The following is a 24,825-nucleotide window of genomic DNA, read 5'->3' on the forward strand; positions in this document are numbered from 1 at the left end:
AGTTCATAATCAGTGGGTCTCTCTTACTCTTTTACTCTCTTTTACTTGTTTCAGTCATTTGACTGCGGCCATGCTGGAGCACCGCCTTTAGTCAAGCAAATCGACCCCAGGACTTATTCTTTGTAAGCCCAGTACTTATTCTATCGGTCTCTTTTGCCGAACCACTAAGTGACGGGGACGTAAACACACCAGCATCAGTTGTCAAGCAATGCTAGGGGGACAAACACAGACACACAAACACATACACTTATATCTATATATACATATATACAACAGGCTTCTTTCAGTTTCCGTCTACCAAATCCACTCACAAGGCATTGGTCGGCCCGGGGCTATAGCAGAAGACACTTGCCCAAGATGCCACGCAGTGGGACTGAACCCGGAACCATGTGGTTGGTTAGCAAGCTACTTACCACACAGCCACTCCTGCGCCTATTAATTTTAGTAATTTCAGTTTCCAGGGCAAGAGGAGAGGAACAAGAACAGGTCCTCAAGTTACTTTATGAATTAAATTGTTATTAAACTTTTAACCCTTGAAAGGAATTTATTCCTTTTTTAATGTGATTAAACCCTAAATCTTCATTAAACAATTAGATCTGATAAAATATCTACATCTGAGGCACTGTGGGTCAACAATAAAGGTTTGCATTTCTAAATTCAAGGTTTTAAGGCTCCCCACATAATTCCCTTTTTTCTTGGGCCAGGTGAGAAGATGACAAACTGAATAAAAGAGAGGTGAGAATATGTGACGTTATGACTTCTTCAAGGACATTATCAGCATAAATATATTTATACCGATATATTGTGTGTGTATGTGTGTGTGTGTGTGTGTGTGTGCAGGGAGGAGCAAAAGAATTATAATTATCACACCACCATCAATCACCACTATCACCACCACCTTCAATGAAGAAACAAATCTGAGTCTAAGACTTATATAGTCTGGAAATAACTATTTACCTCACACTTGCTCACTTCATGTCTCAAAAATGTTGCATTATTTGTCGAGGTTTAGTATAGACAGATTAGGTTTAGCATAGATAGACTGTGCTTAGCATAGATGGGCTGACTTTAACACAGGTAGGTAGCCAAAGATTGGGCTTCATATAAAGATTACTATCAGAGCCATTGTTTTTTTTTATATTTGAATAGTCTACAAACTATGAAGTAGAGTGGTTATCTTTTTGCCAGCCAAGTCATCTATCTAAGGCAAATAATGTTATGAGCTTTATCCAAGAACACAACGCAATACAAGTGAACCAACAACAGAGCTTCTGCATAGTTACTTGATTTGTTAAAGGTAGTAGCTTAATCTCACTCAAATCCCACCCAAATATTGGGAAAAAAATTGGAACAACATATATACTGTCTGCAAATAAGATGAGATATCATGTTTTGCATGCCATACCACAAAATTTAAGGACAGTATAATCATCATTATCTTCATAATTAATAATAATTATTATAATAATAATGGTTTCAGGTTTTGGCACGGGGCCAGCAATTTCGGGGAAAGGAGTAAGTTAATTACATTGACCCCAGAGTTCAACTCGTACTCATTTTATCAACCCTGAAGGGATGAAAGGTAAAGTTGACCTCAATGGAATTTGAACTCAGAACATAGACAGATGAAGTAGCGTTAAGCATTAATAATAATCACTAGTAGTAGTAGTCTTTACTACTACTACTGTTAAGACAGCAAGATGGCAAAATTGTTAAAGCGTTAGATAACAATTACTTGCAGTATTTGTTCTAGCTCTTTACATTCTGAGTTCAAATCTTGTTAAGGTCGACTTTGCCTTTCATCCCTCTGAGATTGATAAAATAATATGACAGTCATATAGAGAGGCCAATTTAATCTACTAAGTCTGACCTCTACCTCCCAAAATACCTGTGGCTTTGTGTACATGTTATAAATTATTATTAAATCCTAGAAGCAATGGAGCACCAGAAAAAATAATTTGTACTATCTAGATATAAACTTTTATATTCTAAGTTCAAATCCTGTGAATCTACACAGTGAATCGGCAGATTTGTCAGAGTGTCATGTAGAATGTATCATGGTATTTGGACACTCTGCACTTTGAGTTGAAATCCCACTGGCCAACTTAGTTTTTCATACATTCAGAGTTTTTTTAAAAAAAGTACCAGTTTAGGAGAATAGATTGGTAGAAATGTAAGAACATTGAACTGGATGTCTTGAGGTATCTGTTTGGGCTCTTTCTACTTTGATAGACTTTGTTTGTCATCCAATTTAACACCACAACCTGCGATACTGAGTTTACTTTGCTGCAGGTATTCAAACTAGGTCTCCAGTTTGAGGATACTGTCCATCCTTCTTCTCTGCCATCAGTCTTGGAGGTTTGGAAAGAGTTATAAGTCCTAACTAAAAGATGAAAAAATAAATGTATTTATTCAACGCCTCCAAAATTTCTAAACCTAATCTGTCTATACTAAACCTCGACAAATAATGCCTATATTGAAAATTATTTTTATTTATTATTATATAATATAAAAGAAACTATTATTATCAAGGCGTTGAGCTGGCAAAATTGCCAGCATGGATGTCAAAATGTTTAGTGGCATTTTGTCTATTTTTAAGTTCTGAGTTTAAATGCTCCCAAAGTCAACTTTGCCTTTCATTCTGTTGGGGGTCAATGAAATATGTCGCAGAGGAGCACTAAGGTCAATGTAATTAACTAGTTCCCTTCCTGAAATTGCTGGCCTTGTGCCAAAATTTGAAAATATTATTATCATATTGTTAAGGCAGCAAGCTGAGAGATTCATTAGCATGGTAGAGAAAATGCTTAGTGGAATTTCCTCCATCTTTATGTTCTGAGTTCAAATGCTCCCAAGGTCAACTTTGCCTGTCATCCTTTGAGGGTCAATAAAATAAGTACCGGTCAAACACTAGGGTTGATGAAATCGACTAGCACCCCGCTCCCCTGAAATTTCAGGCCTCGTGCCTACAGTAGAAAGGATTACTATTAAAGGCAATAAGCTGATAGGATAGTCATCAGGCTTCATGAAATGCTTAATAGCATTTCTTTTGACTCTTACTTCCAGAGTTAAAATTCCGCTGGAGCCAACTTTGCTCTGGGATCAATAAGTACCGGTTAAATACTGAGGTTGATGTAATCGACTTACCACCTCCCCTAACAAACTGATGGCATTATACCAAAATTAGAAAGGATTATTATTATTTTTTTTTCTTCTTTCAAATTTGCTTCCATTTCTTGCCGAGCGTCTTCCCGACTCCTAGGGCAAAGAAACTCATAGTATACATTGGTAGGCCATTAAACCAAACTCAATAGTTCGTTCATTTTTTTTTTCTTTTTTAAGGTTAAATTAAAATACATGGGCAGTAACAGCTCTCACAGCGACAATGCTCTTCTCAATACGTGTGATGTACCAGTTAGGACAATCTTTTGCACTTCTTGCAGGGATGGTAAGCCAGGGATCATTCTCATATAATTTTCGGTTCCCTTCTTGATCATTCCTCATTATTATTATTATTATTATTATTATTATTCCCCTAATTATTCCCCTTATTTAATTTAAAGAACAATAATAAACTTCAAGGTAATCTTTAAATATACCAAATGTATAATCTTCTTATATAGTCGCAGATGGAGCTATTTTCAGTTGAATGAAGACACAAAGATCTGTGGGAAACATGCATATCCCATTTCTTGTTTCTGCTTGCCACCCCTTAAAAGTTAAGTTCTATATTTGTATTACACACACCAACAACAAAACCCTCCACACACATGCACTATCAAAAGTATAGAAACTTCAAGAAGGAAAATTTTAGAAAGATTAAAATTTTCTGAACTATAAATATCATCTTTGCAGTGTGTGTGTATATATGTATACACTACCGTCAGAAATTAATTAGCACCCTTGATTTGCTCACCATGAAGCATGGTGGGGGTGGTCTGATGGTGTGAGGGGCGTTCAGCTACAGTGGTGTTGGGCGGCTCTATGCCATTGAAGGCAACATCAACGCAGCAAAGTACGTTGAGATAGTACGGGATACCTCTTTGGTGGCAAGGAGTACGTGCTGGCCAGTCACCTGACCTGAACCCTATTGAGAACCTCTGGAGTCGATTGGGTAGGGATTTGAATGTGCAGCAATATAGGAACCGACACGAGCTGTTTGGGGCACTTCTTGCTGCATAAGGGGCCATTTCCTGCACAGTACCTGCAGGCACTCATAGACAGCATGCCGACCCGCGTAGCAGCTGTCATTGCTGCCAAAGGAGGTGCAACAAGATATTGACTAAATTTCACGATTAATAACAATTATGTGGTGTGCTGGGATATGTTTTAATAAATTTTTGATTAAAAACGAGTTCGTTTCTGATAATAAGTTAATTAAATTAAGAAAATGTAAGAAAATGTAGAAATTTGAGAAGTGCTAATTAATTTCCGACGCAAGTGTAGGTGCAGGTGTGGTTGTGTGGTAAGAAGTTTGCTTCCCAACTACATGGTCCTGGGTTCAGTCCTAATGCATGGCACCTTGAGCAAGTATTTTCTACTATAGCCACAAGCCAATTAAAGCCTTGTGAGTGGATTTGGTAGACAGAAACTGAAAACAGACTGTCATGTGTGTGTGTGTGTGTGTATAAGTATGTTTATGTTTGTCCCCCACCACTATTTGACAACTGGTGTTGGTGTGTTTACATCCCTATGATTTGGCAAAATAGATTGATATCATACCAGGCTTAAAAAATATATATTGGGGTCAATTCGTTTGGCTAAAATTCTTCAAGGCAGTGCCCTAATTTGGCTGCAGTCTAATAACTGAAACAAGATATATATACAATATTTATATGTGCACTGTGTTTCAATCAGTCTGATTTCCATTTGGCACCAAGTATCCTATTCCTGGAGATTATACACACACACACACACACACACACTTAATCTTTATTTATAAAATGTTTCTGAACATAAAATCACTGAAACAAAGAAATCAAAAAGAAATTTTATTTATCCGAATTGTAATTGTTTGATGAAGGAATTGTTCTCAGATTGTTGAAACTAAAACAATGACATTATGGTAGAGTCATTTAAAAGGGGACATGTATTGTGGAATACAACAAAAGTGAATATAACATTGTCCATTTTTTTCTTTTTCATTATTGTGACAGGTTACAATTTATATTTAATAATTAAAAATAAATTAAGATAAATATAATAAATACATGATATCATTTAGATTTCATCTCTTTCTTTTAAGAAGTACAAAAATATATTTATGCAAACTCATTACAATGACACCCACACATGTATGCATGCATACACACACAGCAGATACACACGCTGAATATCCCCGAGATATATATATATATATATATATATATATATATATATATATATATATATATATCACGTGATCATGTGACTGACCAGACCATCAGTTGTTGTTACACATCGCTGGTCACAATGCGTTCGCATTGTCTTAGCCTTCGAATGACGCCACCCCACTGGCTAAGCGAGCAGGCCAACAGAAGAAAGAGTGGGTGAAAGAATACAACAGGGATCACCACCCCCTGCCGGAGCCTCGTGGAGCTTTTTTTTTTTTAGGTGTTTTCGCTCAATAAACACACACAACGCCCGGTCTGGGAATCGAAACCGCGATCCTACGACCGCGAGTCCGCTGCCCTAACCACTGGGCCATTGCGCCTCCATATATATATATATATATATATACACACACACACACATCTGTCCCCACAACATGCACATACAAATAAGCTTTCACATCCAACTGCACACACACACACACACACATATACAGATTATGGTGTGTGTATGTGTGTGTATACATACACATGTACTCAATCTCCCTACCTACACAAAAACATTCACATGTATACACCCACAACCAAGGACATGTATTGCATATATCCTCCATGTTCCTCCATGTTGTTTGCATTCACATACTAAACCTAGTAGCCATGTAATACATATGCAGTCTCACACACACACACACACACACTCATCTTCATGAACACACAGATACAAAATATGCAAGTACACAATCACACGCAGAGGAGCATTACAGACATATACACTCCTCCTTGTGCATGCCCCCAAAAACATAATTGTTCTACCACCCCTTAAGACTAAAACGCAAAACAGCCAAGTATACACATGTGTGTGTGTATGCATATATATATATGTATGTATGTATTTATTTATTTATTTATGTATGTATGTTTACATACCATACACATATATGTCATTAGTGAGTAAGAAGGAGCAATATACCATGCCATAGTGTTGTGCTGTGGAACTGTCTGTTGCTGCAGATGTCTCAGAACAACTATTTTCGGTGTTCTTTCAGAAAACATAAGAAAACTTTAAGAACCAATGAAAATTCATGCTAATGTGTTGTGTCAACTTTCGAAAGATTTACAACTCATTATGACAATTGTTATAATGACAAATGGCAGTAGAAAAAGAAGTCTAAAGACTTTGGAAATATATATTATTATTATGTGGAATGGAAGTAATGTTAGCACATAGGATTGAAGAACTTACTATATTTAGTTGTTTTGTTTGTTTGTTTTTTTACTTCAAGAGATCAAATCCCATTAGTGCTAAATTTGCCAATTGTTCCTCTGAGGTTGATGTTAGTTGTATATGTTTCTTTATTACCCACAAGGGGCTAAACATAGAGGGGAAAAAACAAGGACAGACAAACGGATTAAGTCGATTACATCGATCCCAGTGTGTAACTGGTACTTAATTTTATCGACCCCCTAAAGGATGAAAGACAAAGTCGACCTCAGTGGAATTTGAACTCAGAACGTAACGGAAGACAAAATACGGCTACGCATTTCGCCCGGCGTGCTAACGGTTCTGCCAGCTCACCGCCTTGTTATATGTTAGTTGTATATTGAGGTTGATTCTACAATTAATTAAACATCTCCAAAATTCCATTACTAATTAATGATATTCTATTAATGAGCATTTTGAAGAATAAAGATCATAGCTATTGTTTTTGTTTAGCTCCAGGTTAACTTTGATCGAGTAAAAGCAATGGTCAAAGACATTCCTACTGCATTCAATCCCATCGTCTTCTAGGTATCTAGGAGTACATTAGCAATGTGACTTCCCTTGTGTAAGATAGTAAGGCTTTGTTTCATGGAGATTTGGCTGTTATTTCAAATAGGTAAAAGGATTTGAAGTGCCACAGTTTATCAAAGAATCAAACAGTTGATAACCTATCACTGAGCTCTAAACATCGTCACAACTCTGAACTGGTTCAATCCAGCTAGTTGTGAATGAATACATCAGAGAAACGAAGCCTCCTTCTGCAAGCAGTAGCAACATTGTATAATAAACAAGTTCGCTTCATTGGTTCACAGATCTCTGTTGAAATCCTACTTAAATTAGTGCTTGGAAAGATGTAGACTTTGCCAAAACAGGTTGGATTTGTTCTTATCACATAAGACTCACAGCAGTTTTCCTTGTTTTAAAGAGGAGTTATTATTAGAAAAGTTTTTAATAGCATAAATTAATTTTGTAATAAAATAGAATTATGAGCAAGAGGTATAATTTGAAACAAGTGTGCACATAAAAATTGGATCTTGAGAAAGTTTTTCTATCGAAGTATGTGTGAATTCAGAGGGAATAATTTTAGGATATTGTCTTTGAAAGATGACTAATTAATTATGTTTAGAGACATGAAATAAATATAATTATGGGGAGTACAGTCTGCATGAATAAATTTAACTCCTGATGTTGAGCAAATGAAATACTGGACATATTGGTTTCAAATTTTGGCACAAGGCCAGCAATTTCTGGGGAGGGGTTAAGTTGATTAAATCAACTCCAGTACTTGACTGGTACTTCTTTTATCAACCCCAAAAGGATGAAAGGCAAAGCTGACCCCGGCAGCATTTGAACCCAGAACATAAAGATGGGCAAAATATCACTAAGCATTTTGCTTGGTGTGCAAATGATTGTGACTGCTCACCATCTTAAAATACTAAGTATATCAAAACGAACAAAGAGATGGAAACATAGCATTTAATTCTTAGATAACATTATTTATTACAAAGTGTGATTTGAGAAAAGCGTGTATCATTTCATCTGCTTTCCATACTCTGACAGAATTAACCCTTTGGCATTTAAACCAGCCATATCAGGCCCAAATATTTCTACCAGTTTTATAGTCAAACTGGCCAGATCCTGCCTTTCAAACCTACCCCACAATGCCATTCTTTAAATAAGCCATCACATCATTGATATGTCAAAGCTATGAAATAATGTATTTGTTCAAAACATTGTGAATAAATAAGCATATATTTGACAGAGGAATTCGAATGTTAAAAGGTTAAACAATGAGGCAAGGTTTTTTATGGATAGATGCATTTCCTGACACCAACCCTAAACTGTTCTTCAAATAAGGATTTTTTTTCCATTCCAGGGAGATGCAAAAGCATAGAGAAAATGGATGATTTTGTTGACAGAAGATGACAACCTTTCACTCGTCAATTTTACTTGTCGCAGTACAACCACAATGGTGTCATCAACTGTGGGCAACACCATCATCTGTATTTATAGCCCTGAGCAGTGTTTGTAAACATTAACATGAATACACATGCACACATGTACATTCAAAGGGCTTCTTTCAGTGCCTGTTGACTAAATTCCCTCACAAAACATTGATTGGCCTGCAGCTATAATAAAAGATACATACCCAAAATGCAACATAGTGGAAATGAGCTTGAAGCCACACAGTCAAGAAATAAACAACTCAACCACAGTCATGTCTTCCTGCATGCATGTGTGTGCATTGGTGGGAGTGTGTGTTAGAGAAAACATAATGTTCAATACATTTGGTAAAAGTGCGTCTATTTATTTTCATACAAAGAGTCCTCATACTCAGTAATGTGTACAATGAGATGATAATGAAATGTGCATATCTTAAAATATTGTCTTTTACAGGATTTTATCATATTGATAATATCATGATAAAAAAATATGCACTTAGTACACTGCTGTTGTTTAGCCCTTGGTTAACTCTGATAGAGTATAACCAATGATCAAAGATATTTCTGCAACAATCATCCCGTCCTCTTCAAGGTATGTAGGAGTTTGTTATCAGGGTAGCTTTTCTTGTTTAAGATAGTATGGATTTGCTTCAAGGAGATTTGGCAGCTCTTTCAAACGGTTAAAGTGATTTGAAGTATACCTTTTTATTTTCATACAAAGAATCATCATACTCTCAGTAACATGTACAATGGGATGATAATGAATATCTCAAAATATCGTCTTTTACAGGATTTTGCCATGTTGACAATATCACAATAAAAATGCATTCTATATGCACCATAATGTGGCTGGTGTTAAGAAGGCATCCAACCATTGAAATGGAATGTATACATTAGATGTGGTTATCTGAAACATCAAGAAGAGCTGTAACTCCAAATGTTAACTGACATGTACCATGACAACCTATCCAACCCATGCCAGCATGGAATGAAGTCATAATGATGATGATGATGATGATATGTGTAGTGTGTTGAATGAAACAGTGGAATTATTATATAAAATACATGATACCAAATAAAAAGTAAATGTTGTGAAAATGAATACATTAGCTTATAAAACTAGAATATAAATGATAATAAACGTATGGAGAAGTGGGTTAGAAATAAAATAGAAATGAAAAAGTGTTACAAGCTTGTATAAGATGTACAACAAATCCTTGTAATAACTTTGATGTACAAAGAGGTAAACATAAAATCTGCCATTAAATTATAAGTGTGTGAAATGGAATATATTAGAATAAAGATTAGAATATAATTAAGGTAACATTAAAGCAGACATTATAATAAACCAGAAACAAAGAAAGGAATGGAGAGGAGGAGGGTATAAGTAACAGATTGTATAATATGGAATGATTAATTATCAGTTAGTGGAGGCACTTGGCTTAGTGGTTAGGGTGTTGAACTCATGATCATAAGGTTATGGTTTCAATTCCTGGACTGGGCAATGAGTTGTGCTCTTGAGCAAAACACTTCATTTCACATTGCTCCAGTCCACTCAGCTGGCAAAAATGAGTAATCCTGCAATGGACCGGCGTCCCATCCAGATGGGGAATTTCTACACCACTGAAACCAGGAAACTGGCCCTTATGAGCCTGGCATAGCTCGAGAAGGAACATTTATTTTTTTAGTTTTAATTATCAGTTATGTAAATAATTAATTGAATACAAGGTAGTTGAGAAAAAGTAGTCATGAAAAAATTAAGTGCAACAATATGAATTTAATGAAGAAATTTGTAGGTAGATAATTAAATCCTTTCTTCTGGAGGCACAAAGCCTGAAATTCTGTTTCCTTTTTTTTTTTTTTAATGGGAGGGGGCTAGTTGATTTCATTAACCCCAGTACTTGACTTGTACCTATTTTATCGTTCCTGAAAGGATGAAAGGCAAAGTTGACTTTGGTGGAATTTGAACTCAGAATGTAAAGGTGGAAGAAATGCTGCTAAGCATGCTAACAATTCTTAGCTCACTACCCTAGAAGGATAATTATCATTTTAATCATCATTTTAATGTTCACTTTTCCATGATTGCATGGGTCAGATGGAATATATTGAAGTGGATTTTCTACAGTTAGATGGCCTTTCTGTTGTCAACCCTCATCTGCGTTCAAGTAAGGTATTATTTCCCCATAATCAGATAAATTTTTTTATACAGAAGATTGTAAAATGAAAGACCACACTTGCATGATGGTGACACTTGTTTACAACTATTATACAATGCCAAGGCAAGTAGACAGTGGCACACACACACTAGGCTTCTTTCAGTTTCTGTGTACCAAATCCACTCACAAGTCTGTGGTTAGCGTGGGGCTATAGTAGAAGACACTTGCCCAAGGTGTCATGCAATGGGACTGAACCCAGAATCATGTGGGTGGGAAGCAAACTTCTTACCACAAAGCCACCCCAGGATGTGAGGAGACACAGCTTAAAGTGAATAGTTCAATTGATTATAACACCAGTGTTTTGAAATCATTGAACTAAATGTTTCTGTCTTTTCAGGTGGCATAAAAGCACAACAGCGATACTGCTGCATACAAACCTCACATATAACTACTATTATTGTATAGCAGAGACAAGATAAGTCCAGTCCTAAATTTCATTCAGTATGGAGAAAATATTGTAAGAGATTTATTCTTTTGCCTGTCAATGATAAACAGGCTCTTCACTAAACAAGTAGTTACATTAAAGGTCAGAGCAACAATCCTAACTAGTATACCTATCATAGGAGATAGGAAAAGATTACTACAAAGTAAATAGGCAGATTTAAATATCACCATTTCGACAAGTTTTATCAGTTATCTTTGTGAAAATGACAGTAATTCTACCGAGGTTTCCTTGCATATATATTTCAGAACAGTTATCTCTTTAAAACATCTTTCGTAAAACTTTAGGGTAAACACTGGTTTCCAACAGATAAGCTTCATGTTGTTATAGAGTCGATTATATTTATGCTTATGGTCATGTGACATAAATCAAGATAATTATATCAAACTATGTTTAAATATGAGTGTCATGGACAATTCCACTATGATTGTACATTATATGCAACCTTCAATGCAAAATGGGAGAAGACACTGTGACAAAATGTTAACATAAATTTGACTCTAAAAACGGTTTCTATAAAATTTTTGCTTCCTTAATGCTTATATTCATAATTCCTTTATTGGATTCACAAGGACTGCGGTCATGCAGGAGCATCTTCTACAAGGATTATAGTCAGTCATATTGACCATAGTATTTATCTTAGTCTATTTTACTGATCTCTATTGAATCGCTAAGTTAATTTTAACATAGAGGGATGTAACTCAACACTTGTAAACAAATACAGACATGGTTATGGACACATTCACACTCAGAAACATATCTATAAACATAAAGAAGCAGCACTCAATACCTAATGTACAGTTAATATTAACCAAAAGCAGAGATTTGGGGAGTTTGTGATCAATCTTTCTAACAGAACCCATGTCATGTGAACAGGATAAGCAACTCCATCTAAAATAAAAGACAACTGTGCAAAATAAAGTGGTACACTACTGTATTTTAAAAGTTGAATGAAATGCGTGATCTTGGGCCAATGAGGACTGACTTGAGACTAAACAAGCACAACAATACAGTTAACAAGAACAATATAACCAGTGCCACCACCAACAATACCCCTACCATCACCAAATTTAGTACAATCAACAGCACCACCACTGCCAACCCACCAACTTTGAATAACCAACTGGTAACAACAATAGCATCAGCATGACAGTAATGCCTGTAACTACATATGTTGTATGTCATTGCAGTAAGGTGGTGTGTGTGTAAGAGAGAGTGTGTGGTATTATTTTACTCAAGTCAGAGGTACAAGGGGGTGAAGTTCCAATGAAATTGGTTACTCTTCAACTAACTATAATTGTACAGTACTTCCTCCAACCTCACTCCTTCACCCTTTTCCTTTCTCATTTCCATTCTTACCATCCAAAGTTTTTGCTCTCACAAAACAGTTCTTTTCTGGTGTTATGTTTCTACTACATATTTGTTGTGGCTAATTGTTGCGCACTGCACCTGTTTGATGTCCGGAAAGAATTTATGAAGTGGGACTGAAGACAGCAGCACAAAAAAAGAATACAAAAAGCATTACCCTGGATATGAAACTTGATGTTTTAAAAAGGCTTTGTGGAAGAAAAAAATATCACCCACATTGCCAAAACATTAAAAGCTTGCAATGTCTACAGTGGAAACAATATGTGACAATAGAGAGAAAATAAGGTCAAGTGTTCAGGAAGTTACTCCATTAACTGTTCAGACCTCATTTTTTTCATAGATATAATATGATATAAAATGGAATAGCTCTTAGGTGTATGGATCAAGAATCAGATTCAATGTAATGTGTTGATAAGCACAATGATAATTAATTAAAAAGCCAAAAGTTGGTATGACAAATTTTAGAAAAGGTGGCACGTAAAAAGCACCCACTACACTTGCGGAGTGGTTGGCGTTAGGAAGGGCATCCAGCTGTAGAAACACTGCCAGATCAGACTGGAGCCTGGTGCAGCCCTGGCTTCCCAGACCCCGGTCGAACCGTCCAACCCGTGCTAGTGCGGAAAACGGACGTTAAACGATGATGATGATGTAAGGTGAAACTTATAAAGAAAAACCTTTTCTGGCTAGTAATGACTGGTCTGAAAGGTTTAAGAAGTGCTTGAGTTTATACAACATAAAAAATGACTGGTAAAGCTGTCAGTGTTGATAAAAGGGTTGCTACTATTATCCTGGGCAGCTGGAAAAAAAAATTATTGCTAAAGGGGGTTACACACCAGAGCAAGTATTTAATGATGAAGCAGTAGTTTTCAGTTAGAATGTTTATTTCTTAAGGAAAATCAACATCAGGATATAAAGCTTCCAAAAATCATCCAATGCTTATTCTGGGCAGAAATACTACTGATGATATTAATTTAAAACCCCCTACTTATGTATCACTCTGAAAATGCAAGGGCTTTCAAGGGTTAGGAAAAGTTTAATTTATCATTTAAATAAGAAGGTATGGATGAAAAAAGGCTCTTGTAAAAGTGGTTTACAAACATTTTTTTTGTCTTGCTGGACAAGATACAGTGCCAGACATAATATTTCCAATAAACATTGCTCCTTTTAGACAATGCACCAAGCCACTTAGTGCACTTAACCCTTTAGTGTTTAAACCGGCTGTATCAGGCCCAAATATTCTACACATTTTATGCTCAAACTGGCCAGAACATGCATCTCACACCTACCCTGCAATGTCATTCTAAAAATAAGCAATTACATCTTTCCTATCTTGAAGGTACAAAATAATATCAGATAAATTTTTTTAAATGTGAATAAATAAGGGTTACTGTTGACAAATTAATCTGAACGCTAAAGCTTTCTGATGTGAGCATACAATATATCCTCAAGAATACAACTTCTTTGTTCCAGGTAATAAGGGGTGATACTTAACTTCAGGGTAAATTATCTGAAAACTTTCAAATGACTTATGAATACAATTGACAGGAAGGATAAACTTACAGATAAAGAGACTCCTGGAAGAAGTTCAACATAATGTATACTATGAATAACATAGCTGAGTCATGGGATGAAATGAAACCGTCAACTATGAATCATTATTTGGTAAAGTGTATGTCCAGACTGTCTGATTTTACAAGTTTTCCACAAGCAGGAAGTCTATATCAAATTCAGAAAGATATTGTGGCACTTGCAAATAATATAAGGTTTGAAGAAGTTATACAGGATGATGTAGATGAACTACAAGTATCTCATTGTTTATCTGATGCTGTTAGAACAAGAGCAAGCTAATATTACAAATGACAGAATGGAAATTACACAAAACTCCACTTAAATTAACTGCAAAGAATATTGCTAAATGTTTGGCACTTATACAAGGAAGTCTGCAAGTTTTTTGCTGGTAACACCTCTAATAGTGAACATAACACAATACGGACAAGAGGAGTTTATAATGGGTTCAATACAATGAGACGATGCATCATAAACATCCAAACAATTTTGGATAAGTTTATCATCATCAGGCACAATGGCCCAGTGGTTAGGGCAGTGGACTCACGGACGGAGGATCATGGTTTCGATTCCCAGACCAGGCGTTGTGTGTGTTTATTGCACGAAAACACCTAAAGCTCCATGAGGCTCCAGCAGGGGGTGGTGGTGACCCCTGTTGTACTCTTTCACCCCAACTTTCTCCCACTCTTTCTTCCTGTTTCTTGAGTAATGCTGCGATGGACTGGCATCCCGGCCAGCTGGGGGGAACACATATGCCACAGAAACCGGGAAACCGGGCCCATGAGCCTGGCTAGGCTTGAAAAGGGCGCATAAATAAAATAAATCATCATCATCAACCATCTACCTTATGATCAAAGAACTATAAAATAGAAAATAGTGACCCTCACCCTCCCAATAATTTTCATTCCACAATCACCATCCCTCACAAACTTGTCAACATCTTTTGTTGACCTAGTACAATATTATAAGTTTTATTTATTCCCTAAAGTATTTCTCTTCAAATGCTTTTATGTATAAATATTGCACTGTGTATGTTTAGAAACTAGTTTTATACATAAAAGTGGTTGTTGTGTTGCTTGTTGTTTTTCTTTTGAAAACATCTGTAGAAATGTATTATCACTTAATAACATGAATATAAATAGGGAAAATAAATTTTCCAGTACACAATTTCATGTTACAAGTTTTTAGGAACACATTACTCCCTAACATGGGGATTCCTCTGTGTGTGTGTGTGTGTGTGTGTGTGTGTGTGTGTGTGTTGTGTGTGTGTGTGTGTATGCATGCACACATATCTCCTTGTCTTGACGTCATGTGATGGTGACATTAGTCTTCTGCAAAAAACATGTTTGTCCCAGGGGACAGGAAGGTTATCCAACCTTAGAAAATTTGCCTTTATGGAGACTATCTGACCAATGCAAGCATGGAAAAGAGGATATTAAAATTATGGTTATATATATATATATATGTATATATAAATTTAAGTCACAATATATGCATTCAACATTTGCTTAGAGTAAAAGGTAGACTGTATGACACAAGTGTACGAACAGCCATGCTACATGGCAGTGAAACATGGGCCGTGACTGCTGAGGAATGCGTAAGCTTGCAAGAAATGAAGCCAGTATCCTCTACTGGATGTGTAATGTCTGTGCATGCATGACAGAGTGCAAGTGCCCTGAGAGAAAAGCTGGACCTAAGAAGCATCAGATGTGGTGTGCAAGAGAGACGACTGTGCTGGTATGGTCATGTGTTGCAAATGAAGGAGGACAGCTGAGTGAAAAAGTGTCACACCCTAGCATTTGAGGGAACCTATGGAAGAGGTAGATCCAGGAAGACCTGGGATGAGGTGGTGAAGCACAACCTTCGAACATTGGGCCTTACTGAGGCAATGACTAGTGACCAAGACCTTTGGAGATATGCTGTGCTTGAGAAGACCCAACAAGCCAAGTGAAACCATAGCCCATGGTTCATTCATTGGACAATAAAATTTGCTTGTGAAGACCTATTGAGGCAAGTGAAATCAAAATCACTGATGTAGCCAATGACAGTACCACCTGATTGGCACTCATGCCAGTGGAACGTTAAAAGCCCATCCAAGTGTGATAGTTTCCAGGGCCAAAGATTGGCTCCCGTGCAGGTGGAAAATAAAAAGCACCATTCGAGCATGATTGTTGCCAGTGGCATGTGAAAAACAACATTTGAGTGTGGTCGTTGCTAGTACCGCTGGACTGGCTCCCGTGCAGATAGCATGTAAAAAACACCTTTTGAGCGTGGTCATTGCCAGAACCTCGTGCCAGTGGCACATAACAACACCCACTACACTCTCGGAGTGGTTGGTATTAGGAAGGGCATCCAGCTGTAGAAACTTTGCCAGATCAGACTGAGCCTGGTGCAGCCTTCTGGCTGACCAGTCCTCAGTCAAACCATCCAACCCATGCCAGCATGGAAAGTGGACATTAAACGACGACGACGATGATGATGATATATATATATGTGTGTGTGTGTGTGTGTGTGTGTATATATATATATATATATATATATATACACACACACATCTACACACACTCACACATAACAGTTAAAACAAAGAATTAAAAACATTAGTTTTGCTTAGTAGTTATTTGAAATCATAGCCTGAATGGTGCCAAGGTGCTATTTCATTTGCATCTTTCAGAAACTTATCCAATAGATATCAGATGTAACATCCATTCATCTATTCAACCAAAGAAGGTGTCTTAACAATCAGAGATGAAGAGAAAATCTCTTGTACTCAGTATACCTCTACCACATTGCTATTTTTGCTAGCTATTTTAGCCATGATGAGAGACAGTACTAATGATGGAGAATTCTGATAACAATAATTACATTTCCCTTCATTGTGATGAATGGTTTCATACAGACTGTACCATACACATTCACAGTAATTCTTCAGAAAAATAACATTTTCATGACCATTACCAAACTATCACCACCAACACCATCACCACAACTATTATCATCATTTTTAACATTGCTTTTCTACATCTTATCACCAAACTGTCTTCATCTTTCATCATCACTTCTCTGAGGTCAGCCCAGCATCCTCAGATCTCGTTTCACAAATACTGTTTAGAGCCAGAAAGTACTGTTCCCACAATTAGCTTCTGACCCTCTAGAAAGCTTAAGTATCGCCCACAATGTAGAACTGTAAGTAGATATGTACTATGATACTTGTTGGATACACCAGGGTACTATTAGTAAATATGGAATAAAGTTACTGTTGCACACACAAAAACATGCTGTACTCACAACATAGAGTGGCTCAGGTATAGGGAACAAGGCTACCATTACATAAACAGAAGCATCCTGGACTGGTGCCAAAAGAAGACCACCTAAGTGATTAGCAAAGATTCATTCAACAGTACACGCCTCTCCCACTCTTCTTTCCTTCATATGCTACCAACTGATGTTCAAACCAAACACTAAATTGTCTCACCAATATGGGACAAGGAAGAACGCTCTGAAAAGTCATGGCTACTACTACTACTACTACTACTACACACACACAATGTTCATTTTTCCACAAGGTCAAATGTCTAAGTGCATTCAAACACTGTGTCATCTTTGGCCTATATCTACTATGGCTAACTTCTTTCACAACTCACAACACTAGTCAGCATTAATCATGCAATGATTGCACATACGTACATACAGATGCAGTCACAGCTATGTGGTTAAGAAGATCATTTCACAATCATGTAGATCCTGGTTCCGTCTTACCGTACGTCACCTTAAGTAAATGCTTTCAACCTGAGTTTCAGTCTGAGCCATCCTTGTGAGAAAAATTGGATAGAGAGAAATGGTACAGAAGTCCGGCAGATGGATTCTGCCAGTTTTTGGGTAAAGGATTTAATTTCTTGTCTGGTTTAATACCACTACCTGATCTCTTGATACCATTAGCAGAGTCTACACTGTTGCAAGAATTCACACCAGTCATGTTAACCCAGGAGTTACTCTGTTAACCCAAGAGTTCTTCTGTTACCCCACCCACCCATCAAGCTTGGACAAGGCCCGACAGAAAAGTTTAGGAATGTTACTCATCAGTAAAATCAATGCCAGAATGCAATATTAAAAACTAACTTACTCTGACAATTTGTCCATCCATTGAGCTGTTTTTCTGGTGAATTGTGCAAATTTTCAGAGACTACAAGAAAAAAACAAAACAAACATGTTTGATATGATATAGAATAATGATGAAACAAAGATTTAACAATATTTATGGAGTCTCACAGTCTCTGATAATCATTGATGGAAGCTACCACATCTTATAACATCTCTACAACTACATCAGAAAGGTTAGGGTTACCATATGAGAAATTCTCTTTGCAACCACATGGTTCCTGATTCAATTCCTCAGTAGCCTCTGCAAGTGGTTTCTAGCATAGTCTCAAACAGATCAATGCCCACAAATGGAATGTATGCATGAGTAAATAGGTAAAAGCATCTATATGCTTACCTATTTATTCACACATGCAGCCGTACGTGTGTGTGGTGCGTGTTTATTCACCATTTTATGTATTTGTCTAACCATCTGTCTGAAGTGAATACAGTATATACAAACTTTAAACTGGTCCATCTAATTTTCTTAAAGGCACAAGCACTGACAACATTGGTAATTAATTTATAATGCACCACTCAGTGTTTTTCATTTTAAATATAGTCTTAAGACATCTTTCTTGATGAAAGGGGTATGTTGATCACTCACAAGCAAGTGTGACTAGCTAACATATACTATGCATTCACTAATCATTTTAGGTACCTATGTAGTTACAAGCAGACACAAACACACTCTTGACCTGCCAACCAGGCCCCAGTGGAAACATTCATGGTGTGATAGCTGTAGGTAAGAGCAGTTGGATGGGTACCCTTTTTCACATGAATATACTGGAAAAAGTGAAATAAAGTGCCTTGCTCTAAGAGACAGTTTGCCACTTAGCCCACGATTTGAATCCATGAACTTATGAGCATACATCCAACACTCTAGTCACTGGTCATGTGGTGCCTCTGCCTTTCTTGATAAACATACAATTTTAGCCTTACTGGAAAAGAATAACATAGTGCCAGAACATGCACTGTTATGTAAATTGAATTGTGTCCTAAGTTGTATCCACTATATTTGGTTCAGATAGATAGATAAATAGATATATATAGTCAGAGCAATAGATAGATATCTATGCATAAATAGGTAGACATATATATATATATATGATATAAGGAATGAGAGAGAAATATAGTCTGATTTATAGGAAATAAACCTTATCAAGGATCCAATGTCAGCAAAAATTTAGAAGGAAATAAGCAAATATATATATATACATATATATATATATACATAAACAATGGTTTATAATCATTCAAAACTAAGTATGAAAATGAAAATATAGCATTTAATAACAATTTATTATCTGCAAAAATCAACCATGACCCCTTACAGCTGTTTCGATTAGGCCTAATATATTAAATAGTAATTAATAAAATCATTATATTAGGCTAAATCTCATCAGAGGAGTAGAAAAAAGATATACCATTTGATTTTTAAGTGTTGTATTTTAGAATCATCACAGCAGACTGAGTATTATTCTATGGCTAATATTGGCATAATTCCCGGATTAGGAGTTATAGATTGTTTTAGTGGGTAATGGATAATATGTGAATATAAGTAGTGTAATAGTGGGTAAATAAATAGAAGTTGAATAGTAAATTACAGTGAATAAGAGTATCATTTGATTGAAGTGAAAAAGAAGCTACGTCTGGTCACTCAAAATAAAGTGCTCAAAGATAAGTCTAAGACGGAATAAAAAGTATTTAATCCATAATTTTTAATCTGACAAAATATATATTCTGTCTTGATGAGCCATAGGTGAAACAGAATATACATTTTGCTGGACTAACAATTAAGGATTAAATATTTTTTTATCTATGTGTGTGTGTGTGTGTGTGTGTGTGTGTGTGTGTGAGCATATACTTATTACATATATGTGTATGTATCTATATATGTGTATGTATGTGTGTGTGTGTCTCATTAACATGACACATGTTTAATAATGGTTTCAAACTTTGGTATTTCAAACTTGGTATTTCAACTGGTACTTATTTTATCAACCCTGAAAGGATGAGTTGATCTCAGTAGAATTTGAACTCAGAACATAAGGATGAATAAAATGTCCTTAAGCATTTTCCCCAGTGTGCTTATGATTCTGCCAACTCACCTCCTTATGAATGTTTACTAATGCTACTTCATGCATTTCCTTTTTGTTGTGTGTGTGTGTGTGTTGATATTTATATATATGCATGTGTATGTATATCATTATTCCTTTAATTGACCCATTTATTATCCAGTGGCTGAACACACACTTTATATCATAAACATCACATCTTGTCAACATATAATCAATTATGTGATAGCTTCAACACCATTATGTTGTGCATATCATTTATAATTGTGACTGCAACACTGTCAAACCATGTGTGTCATAATAATTATGACTTCATCACTATCATATTGAGTATGTCATACATTTATGACTTCAATACTGTCATGACGTGTCATACATATTTATGACTTCAGCACTGCCATATTGTTTAGCATCCCATCCATCCATCTTTGCCCCCTATTTCTGGGAGGGTTGAGACACTTGCTTCCCAACCACATGGTTCTGGGTTCAGTACCACTGTGTGGCACCTTGGATAAGTGTCTTCTAATATAGCCCTGGGCCATCCAAAGCCTGGTGAGTGGATTTGGTAGAAGCCAGTTGTATATGTTTGTGTGTTTCCTTCTCTTAACATTACATGGTTGCTGTGAGTGAATGTCATTCATTTCCAATATTCTGTGAAAACATGTCTGGCCATGAGGAAATACTAGCTTTCCTAGAAACAGTCAAGTGCTGATGACAGGAAGGGATCTAGCTGTTGAAAATTTGCCTAGTGGATGTTAAAATGAAGATGATGTCCTGTCAATGACATTCTAGAGAGGGTAAAAAAAATAGCTCCGGTCAATGATCTGGTTATTTAGCCTGAGGTCAGCACTAACTGAACAAAGACATTCAAATAACGACCTTCCCACCTTATTTATAGTAATAGCATATCCCAGATTATATTATCCAGTGAGTCCCTTTTAAGTAAAGAGTTATTTGAGGGAAATTTGGCTGTTATTTCTAGTTGATACAGTGACCACAGAGAGGTTCTTTCATTAGAATTACATGTAAAGCTACATAGCTGTCTCAATGTTTCTATAGCCATACTGCTGTCCCTATAACCGCACAGCTGTCCCTATAGCCACACTGCTGTCCCTATAGCCACACAGCTGTCCCTATAACCGCACAGCTGTCCCTATAGCCACACTGCTGTCCCTATAGCCACACTGCTGTCCCTATAGCCACACTGCTGTCCCTATAACCACACAGCTGTCCCTATAACCACACAGCTGTCCCTATAGCCACACTGCTGTCCCTATAGCCACACTGCTGTCCCTATAACCGCATAGCTGTCCCTATAGCCACACTGCTGTCCCTATAGCCACACTGCTGTCCCTATAACCGCATAGCTGTCCCTATAGCCACACTGCTGTCCCTATAGCCACACAGCTGTCCCTATAGCCACACAGCTGTCCCTATAGCCACACAGCTGTCCCTATAGCCACACAGCTGTCCCTATAGCCACACAGCTGTCCCTATAGCCACACTGCTATCCCTATAGCCACACTGCTGTCCCTATAGTCAAATAGCTGCCTCTATAGTCAAATAGCTGCCTCTATAGTTAAATAGTTATCTTAATAGTTACATAACTGTCTCCACAGTAACATAACTTTCTCAATAGTTACATAACTTTCTCTATAGTTATATAACTGTCTCTATAACAATATATTTTCCTGGTTATATAGTTGCATCTATTTCTAATGTGTCCATGGCATAGCTGTCTCACTAATAATATACAAGTCTAGTTTCTCATTGTTTCAACCCCATCACTTTCAATCCTTTATTTACTTCACTATTTTGGTATCTCAACTTTAGCTCTCAGCTATATTTCTTACCGTAGTAAGTGATAAGGGCAACACTATGTGAGTCGTTGGGGACAGATCAATGCCTGTAATATGATTTACTTAAGTAGGTGATAGGCCTTTTACACTAACCTACTCAGTGGTTTCTGCTACTATCTCCCCTAGTAGAACTTATTGTTTGTTTATAAGTAAAAGCGGAAAAAACAAAAACATTTTGTAACCAGAAACACATAATGTTTTTTCCCTCATTTTCTACATCTTTATTTCTGAAGAAGTAGAAATCTTTTACAGCCAATTATCAAAATAACAGCAATACTAAGAACTTTAACTGCCTAATGTGTCATTATATCAGAAAACCTCTCGTCCAAACACAGGCAATGTAAATCTTTTTGTGAAATGTCTCTCACTGGAAATTAACTTCTTACTACTTCCTTTTCCGGCAGAACAATAGCATTTAAATTTCCTGTCTGAGAACAGGAAAAGATATTGGTACAATTTACTTCAAAAGTTCATTAATTACATTCCACATTTCAACCTTCAGTATTTTTACATAAATACACAAGTATATACGTCTACACACATAAATATATAACTGTACATACATACTCACACATATACATACAAGAATATATATATATATATAATATATATATATATATATATATATATACACACACACACACACACACACATAGTGTGTGTATGTATGTGTACACTTACTTATACATACACAAATACACATCTACATGCAGATACTCAATGATAAAATGAATGTATATATGTGTATATACATTTGTAAGGTTGCATATATATATATATGTGTGTGTGTGTATGTATGTATATATATATAGCTATGTACACACTCTTATATATATATATATATATATATATATATTATATATATATATATATATATATGTATATATATGCAACCTTACAAACACAATATATTTAGATGACATTTCTGGTTATATCATTAAAAATAGCACTATATGTGGTTATACACATGACAAACAGACAGATAAGTTTAAGCTTGTGTAACGCACACAGCCATTTTAGCAGAATTGCCGAAGGTTCAACTGAATGAAATGCAAACATGCTAATTAGGCAATTTCGCCAATGCTTGTTTAGTAATTACTGTTGTAACAAGCACTGAACACTCTTTTAACATGATTTAATTTTTTGCTCTTTCTTGTGATTGTCTTTGCTTTCTATATTTTAATGGTTTGACTGACATTGGTAAAGGTCTGAGAATATTGTATAGTCAGACCATCATCATATTGAATCTTCTGAAGACAGAAAAACTATATTCTAGGACTAATGAACTGGTAGAATGGTAACAGAATGGTAAAAACTTCAAATTTGATATTTGCCAGTTGTAATATATTCAAAGACTACAGTTTGGTAGTTCAAGTCTTACCGTGGTCACTAAAAAGACTTTGGCACTACAAATTAAAAAAACCCACATCAGTTTTACAATGCTGCCACTGCTTGCAACAGTGAACTGTTTGTGGGTATCAGGAATTTCTATAAACATCAAACCAAATCAAAATAGATGAACATCAATGGAATTTGTATCTTTGTGGTACCAGTGCCGGTGGCACATAAGAAAACCATCCGAACGTGGCCGTAGCTAGTACCGCATCGACTGGCCTCCGTGCTGTGGGCACGTAACAAACACCATCCGATCGTGGCCATTCGCCAGCCTCGTCTGGCACCTGTGTTGGTGGCACATAAAAAACGCCATCCGAGCGTGGCCGTTCGCCAGCCTCGTCTGGCACCTGTGTCAGTGGCACATAAAATCACCCACTACACTCTCGGAGTGGTTGGCGTTAGGAAGGGCATCCAGCTGTAGAAACACTGCCAGATCTGACTGGCCTCGTGCAGCCTTCGGGCTTCCCAGACCCCAGTTGAACCGTCCAACCCATGCTAGCATGGAAAGCGGACGTTAAACGATGATGATGATGATGACATGACCACTAGAATCTTTCAGTTCTGTGAACAATGATACACACAATGCTTACCATAGTGTTCCTGGTTCAGTTCTTAGGTACCTTGAGCATAAGTCTTCAACCATAGGCTTCATACTGACCTGTATCTATCTATCAATGAAATTTGGTCAGCAAAAGTTGTACAGAATTGTGAGTGTGAGTGTGCACATAACCAATAAGCAAAGGCATGTTTGTGTGGTCAACAAATTTATTTGACAGCCATGTGGTTTCAGGTTGAATCCAACCATGCACAATTTGGGTAAGTGTCTTTATTATAGCCTAAGGTTGATGAATGCCTTGTGAGTGAAATTTGCCAGGCAGAAACTGTGCAGAAGCCCGTGGTGTGTGTGTGTGTGCGAGCGAGCACACACAGGCGGCGAGCTGGCAGAATCGTTAGCACATCGGGCAAAATGCTTAGCGGTATTTCGGCTGCCGTTACGTTGTGAGTTCAAATTCCCCCCAGCTCGACTTTGCCTTTCATCCTTTCGGGGTCGATGTCGATGTAATCGACTTAATACCTATGTTTGTCCCCTCTATGTTTAGCCCCTTGTGGGTAATAAAGAAATAGGTGTGTGTGTGTGTGTGTGCACACGCATGCGTGCATGTGTCTTTCATTGATGAAATATGTACACGTCAGTGGGGGAAAACCAATAGAAATGGTATTTTCAAGCAAAAATACCTCATGTAGTATCGGTTC

General features: G+C 36.7%; 1 protein-coding gene across 4 annotated transcripts in view; it reads right to left on the reverse strand.

Moving 5' to 3' along the window:
* LOC115212084 (protein bicaudal C homolog 1-B) overlaps positions 1-24,825 on the reverse strand; it is a 295,851-nt gene that overhangs the window by 114,961 nt on the left and 156,065 nt on the right. For 2 of the 4 annotated variants that reach the window (XM_029780911.2, XM_029780910.2), the window contains exon 2: positions 18,226-18,285. The exons of 1 other annotated variant lie outside the window; for it this stretch is intronic. In XM_029780911.2, coding sequence (XP_029636771.1) covers positions 18,226-18,285 — 60 coding nt within the window. Of the gene's footprint in view, positions 1-18,225; positions 18,286-20,350; positions 20,373-24,825 lie in introns of those variants that run through there. One more of the 4 variants, XM_036503095.1, reaches the window with a different exon arrangement.

Source organism: Octopus sinensis, linkage group LG5, assembly GCF_006345805.1.
Source record: "Octopus sinensis linkage group LG5, ASM634580v1, whole genome shotgun sequence".
Classification (NCBI taxonomy): Eukaryota; Metazoa; Mollusca; class Cephalopoda; order Octopoda; family Octopodidae; genus Octopus; species Octopus sinensis.